The sequence below is a fragment of the Myotis davidii genome, unplaced genomic scaffold, assembly GCF_000327345.1.
Source record: "Myotis davidii unplaced genomic scaffold, ASM32734v1 scaffold767, whole genome shotgun sequence".
NCBI lineage: Eukaryota > Metazoa > Chordata > Mammalia > Chiroptera > Vespertilionidae > Myotis > Myotis davidii.
Window position 1 is genome coordinate 174402 of NW_006297810.1, and position 6568 is coordinate 180969.

Sequence of the window (6568 nt, forward strand, 5' to 3'; positions counted from 1 at the left end):
TTATGCATGTATCTGACCAATTTTCACAACACCATTTATTGAAGAGACTATCTTGACTCCATTGTATGCTGTTGCCACTTTTGTCAAATATTAATTGAGCATAATGGTTTGGGTTGATTTCTGAGTTCTCTGTTCAGATCCATTGGTCTACTATATACAGTGAGTGGCCAGATTATTAGGACCACCTGACATTTGTAGGCAAATTAGCCATACACTGCATCGTATGGAATATGGAAGCCGAAGACCTGTTTGAACACCTTTGCTGTCTGCAGTTACCAAGATAAAACGGCCCCAATTCACACAGGATCACAAGGATTGGACAGCCGAGCATTGGAAAAAAGTCATGTGTCTGATGAATCACGTGTCCAGTTGCATCATGCAGATGGCAGAGTGAGAATTTGGCGGAAACAGCATGAAAGCATGCACCCCACATGCATGAGTACAACCCTTCAAGCTGGTGGGGGCAGTGTTATGGTTTGGGGCATGTTTTCCTGGCATGATGTGGGCCCTTTAATTCATATGGAACAACGTCTGAATAGCACAACATACCTAAGTATCGATGCTGAACAAGTTCATCCTATCGTGTTGATGGCGTATCCCAATAGAGATGGCTTCTTCCAACAAGACAATGCGCCATGCCACGGTGCTTGTATTGTGCAGGAGTGGCTTCAAGAACATGAGGGAGACTTTACCTTGCTTAGGTGGCCCCCACAATCACCAGGTCTCAATCCAATTGAGCATTTGTGGAACGAAGTTAAAAGAGCCATCAGGCAGCTGCTTCCACAACCATCAAATCTCACAGAACTGGACAGTGCTATTCATCAGGCATGGTGTCAGATTCCTCACATCACCTTTCAACACCTCGTGGAGTCAATGCCAAGTAGAATCGCTGCAGTATTAAAGGCAAAAGGTAGCCCAATGGAGTACTGATGGGATGGTCATAATAATTTGTCCACTCAGTGTGTGTGTGTGTGTTTGAAGTGAGCAAGGTATTGAGAACGTGTTTGAAGAAATAATGACAGAAAACTACCGTAACCTGGTGAAGGAAAAAGTCACACAAATTCAGGAGGCACAGAGAACCCCAAGAAAGAAGAACCCAAACAGGCCCATACGCAGACACATAATTAAAATGCCAAAAATTAAAGACAGAATCTTAAAGGCAGCAAGAGAAAAGCAATTTGTTACCTATAATGGTGCTCTCAGAAGGCGGTCAGCTGATTTCTCATCAGGAACTCTACAAAAGAGAAAGACATGAAGTGACATGAAGTATCTAAGATAATGAAAAGCAAGGATTTAAACCAAAATCACTATATCTATCAAGGCTATCATTCAAAATAGATGGTGAAATAAAGATCTTCCCAGACAAAAGAGGCTAAAGGAGTTTATCACCATGAACTGCAAGAAATGCTAAAGGGACTGCTATAATGAGAAGAAGAAATACAGAGAGCTAAAAACCGAGGCATACAGAATTAAAATGGCAATAAATAAGTACATGTCAATAATAACTTTACATGTAAATTCTCCAAGCAAAAGACTTAGGATAACTGAATGGCTAAGAAAACATGACCCATATATATATATATTGTCTATAAGAGACCCACCTCAGAACAAAATACTCATACAGATGAGAGTCTCAGTTTCCCTAATACTCCTGCCTTGGAATCCTGTAACAGAGGGACCTGGAGAGTATTATGCTAAGTGAGATAAGCCATTCAGAGAAAGGCAAGTATCACATGATCTCACTCATATGTGGAATTTCAGGAACAAAATAAGCTGATGAACAAAATTGATCCAGAGACATAGAAGCATAGAACAGACTGGAATCTCAGAGGGAAGGTCTGGCGGGTGGGTGGATGGGAGTGTTCAACCAAAGAACTTGTATGCATGTATGTGTAACCCATGCATGCAGACAATAGGTTGGTGAAGGCCTGGTCGAGGTTGGGGGGGCGGGAGGGGTAAGGGGTGAGGGTATAGTAGGGGTCAGTGAGGGGGAAAAGGGGACATATGTAATCAATAAAGATTTATTGTAATAAAAAATTTAACAAAATGAAAATGGGCAAAAGCTTGGTAAAATGGGATCACTAAAAAATAGAAAAATCTGTGTTTAGATTATTCACCATCAAAAAGTTTAAGTTTTTATGTATGAATTTTAATTGGTTTTATTTTGTGTGTTAAATTATAGACTATTTAGGGGTGATTGTTTTCCTAGATGTAGGTCATATTAGTTGTCTTAAAATATAATTGTTTTTTAATTATTTAAACATTGAGTGTTTTAAAACATGAACTTAAAGTTCTTATTAAAATCAAACCAGTGTATTTATTAAAGCTCTTCAAATTTATTATATTAAACTCTTGAGAAACAAAAATACTTCAAGGCAATATCCATGATTTTCTCATCAGAAAAGCTTACTTCAAAATTTATCTGGTCTTGTGCAACTTCTTTAAATTGATTTATTATCTGTTCACTAATCAGAGATTTCAATGTATTATGATTGTATATTTATGTCCCTCAAAATTTATGTCCAGTATATTTATGTCCCTCAAAATTATTTTAAAATATTAATATATATTGTACCAATTTGGTTTACTATTTTCACTCATTTTGGTTATCATATCTTTGTAATTCTGGTCTTTGACTTCTGGTAGGTGTAGAAAGGATTTTGACAATGAGGAAAATGGCTACCTTTTTTTCACTTTTATTGTGGATATATATGATTTATACTATAGTTTTATTTTTTCTTCATTAAACATTGTTTTATCACATTTGGCAACAATTACTGATAAAGTTTTAGAAATCTTTTAAAATACATACATGACTTTTTAAACCTTGTATTTCACATCTCTGGTACCTCCCTTTTTTTTCTTTGTTAAGGCTGCAAGGTGTGACTGTTGTAAATCTCAAGGAACTCTCAAAGAGCGCGTGCAGTGGCGTGGGGAAATGAAGCATTTCTGTGACCAGCATTGCTTATTGCGCTTCTACTGCCAGCAGAACGAACCTAACATGACGACTCAAAAAGGACCTGAAAACTTGCATTACGGTATGTCATAACTTAAGAGTGCGGTGCAACTTGAAAAACCTGTACAGTAATCTTTAGTTTTACGGATCTGAATTCAAAGCACATAATAATAAACGGATAGTTAATTTTGGAGATAGTTTAATTGCAACTTCCATAGTTTCTCTGTGTGGAAGTGTCCTACATGATGTATTTCTTTTTATTTAATTCTCTTTTAAATGTTTAATGTTAGTTGAAGAAATATAGTCTAGTTGGGGTTGCAGAGAAGCTAAACAGAATTATAACAAAAAATTATACAAGATTCATCTACCTATTATATGTCACCTGAAATTTTAAATGAAATTCATTTGTAGCAAATTGTATGAGCCTCAGGGTAGATTGGGAGGAGCAACAAAAGCCTTTTAGGAGCTGTGCATATCTTAAGAGTTAAATCTCAAAGGGACTGTTACTTCCAAAGTTGTGTGTGGTTTTCTGTGTGGACAAAATGGGACAAGAATTAACTCCACTTATTTAGCTTTGTATTTCAGCTCTCAAATATAATACACTTTACTAAAAATAACTTAAAATATTTCTTTAGTAATTATTTTAAAACATTAAAATTTAATGACAAAAATAGATTAGGAAATTCTGAAGAAAGTGATATTTGTCTCATTTAAAATTTGTTTATGTTTTTATTTTTTAGATCAGGGTTGTCAGATGTCCCGATCCAAAATGATGGTAAGTATTCCTTAAGTAAAGTGATAACTATTGATAAGTTTAAATGTGAGGATATAAAAAAATAATCGGTTTAATTTAATCTGATTGCAATAAGAAAAGATTCTTTACTTTCCTCTGTTAGGACAGTTGAAGTATTCAAATGAATTACCTAATACTAAAACAGGTACTTTCATACATGCTAAGGAATATAAAGGTGAATAATTATGACCCCTCCCCACTTTGTGAAGCACCCATAATAGATGCATCTTTAAGACAGTAGCAAAAGATGTTTGAAATGATTGCCTGTATCTGTTCTGATAGCTGTAAGAAAGCTTCTAAACAGTTGAGTAGAAGATAGACTGGATGAAAAGGAATGATAGTATGCAAAGGGCATGCATATTTGGCAAAATAGTTTTTTTTAGGTCCAAGCTTAAAGGGGAACCTGTGGTGGAATCCTGGGAAATAATGGTGAAAGGATGGGCTGGGCCAGATCATTAATGGCTTTGTGCATTTATTTCTGAAATAGGAATGTGAAGATCTATGTTGGAGCTAGGACTTGTGAATTTTTATTGATTTGAGATAGAGAGGGAGAAAGATGTGAGAGAGAAATATCCATCGGTTGCCTCCCACACCCACTCTGACTGAGGATTGAACCCAAAACCTAGGTATGTGCCCTGACCAGAATCAAACCCACAACCTTTTGATTTATGGGACGAGCCCCTCGGCCAGGACTGAATTACCTGATTTTAGTATCAGGAACTTTGATTTATGCTGAGGAACATGAAGGTGATCACTCCCTGTTTTGTTATCTTTGTGCAGCTATCAGGCAACTTCCCAATCTTATTTCAAATATGTGTTTTTTATATATTTTTTAATTTATTTGAGAGAGGTAGGGAGAGGGAGAGCAAGATGGAAACATCAATGATGAGAGAGAATCATCGATTGGCTGCTTCCTGCACACCCCCTACTGGGGATTGAGCCCACAACAAGGGCATGTGCCCTTGACTGGAATCGAACCTTGGAGCTTTCAGCCTGCATGACGCTCTATCCACTAAGCCAAACCAGCTAGGGCCCCATGGCACTTTCGAGGTCACTTGCAGACATGTGCAGAACGATGAAAAATGTGACTTGTGTAAATGCATCCTCTGCCAGGTTGAACAAGGCGAGGCTTTACCTTCTTGTCTTTCTCATTCCATAGTACACCAGTGTCCTTTTCACAGTCTATGATTAGTGCATGTTTTTCATATTTTTGTGCTTTTTGTTGGTGATTTGGCTGTTTAAAAGTTCCTCTGATCATAGCACTGAAGTGCTGACTATTGGGCCTATGTACCAAAATGCTGTGATGTGCCTTTTGGAGGAGATTCCTATGTTGTTAGTTGAGCTTCAGTCAGTTAGCTGTGAGTTGAGGGTTCATGAATCAACAATATGGTACACCCAGAGAGAGGAACAAGAAGTTCATCAGTCTGTATAGGACTTTAGCAACGCTAAGTGCTAAAGTCAAGTCTATAGTGTATAGTGTGTGGTGAAGCTGTGGAAGAGGTGGAGTAGTGATAACTTGTGGGTTCATGAGCTTACACCTGATTTCAAAAGCATAGTGAGCATCACTGTTGTGAGACTTTAGCTCACATATTACCTACGGCAGGAAGATGTTAAATTTATTCTGCCTAGTGCTCTCTTAGCTCACACATCTTAAGACTATATGGAGTGAAACTGTTAAACTAGAGGCCAGGTGGGTTTTGCATATCAGGATGCTGTAGGAGAAGACCTACCGTATTTGCCGGCGTATAAGACGACTGGGCGTATAAGACGACCCCCTAACATTTCCACTCAAAATACAGAGTTTGTTATATACTCGCCGTATAAGACTACCCCCTCTTCCGCACACCTTCCACACACCAAATAAAAGGTAAAACAATATCAGATTTGATTTTAACATTTTAATTTATATTCAAATGCTTATGACATGCAGGAAAACTGTCACAAGGCTGTATGTAATCAAACATATACATAAAACAGTGCAAGTTTATTACTGGTAAACATACCGGTAATTCACTAAAGAAAACACACTCTATAGACTGGTACCGTAGATGCTTCTCAGGAACACAGGCAAGCAGCCCACAACCTAGAGGGACTGTCAATGATAGAAGTAAGATAACAAATAGAGGTAGAGAGCAAGTGCCGGGCAAGTCCCTAGCAACACTAGTGCGCAAGTGCGAGCTCTTCAACATTCTAACAGGCACCATGATAGCGCAAAATCGCGAATCTTCAATGCATATGTAAAGAAATATACGGTAACCCGAATTTACCACACTCGCAAAATCGCACACAGCCAACCATACACCCAGTATGGTATCGCGATTCGTGATTTTGCGCTATCATACTGGGTGTATGGTCGGCTGTGTGCGATTTTGCGAGTGTGGTAAAATCGCATAACAGCAAAATCGCATAACAGCCGAGCATACACCCAGCAGCGCTGCTGATGCCTGAACGGTATGTGGAATGAAGTGGGCGGGCATCGGGAGGCCACTATGGCACGGGGCAAGCACTATGGGCAGTCTATCTGAAGTGTACCCGGCGTATAAGACGACCCCCCACTTGGAGGCATATTTTTCAGGGCCAAAAAATCGTCTTATACTCCGGCAAATACGGTATGTGTTATGAAGGAAAAGAGTTATATGGGAAAGCAGGTTTTCAGCACTGGTAAGACTGGCTGTTTTTACAAGGTCATTGGCAAACGAACCTATATAATACAAGTGGCCTCCATCCAAAGCTCCTGATTTTAAATCATTCAGAGATTGTGCTATTGTGTGCCAGTGCCAAGGTTAATTTTAAGCACAAACCTTCACGGTGTACAGACC

The 6568-nt window shown here is 38.5% G+C and overlaps 1 protein-coding gene across 6 annotated transcripts in view; it reads left to right on the forward strand.

The window, feature by feature from the left end:
• ZMYM2 (zinc finger, MYM-type 2) overlaps positions 1-6568 on the forward strand; it is a 171151-nt gene that overhangs the window by 116975 nt on the left and 47608 nt on the right. For all 6 annotated transcript variants that reach the window (XR_001515521.1, XM_006773443.2, XM_006773445.2 and 3 more), the window contains 2 exons: positions 2873-3038; positions 3697-3731. Coding sequence is in view for 5 of the 6 variants with exons in the window: in XM_006773443.2 (XP_006773506.1) it covers positions 2873-3038; positions 3697-3731 (201 nt within the window). In the remaining variant the exon portion in view is untranslated. The remainder of the gene's footprint in view (positions 1-2872; positions 3039-3696; positions 3732-6568) is intronic.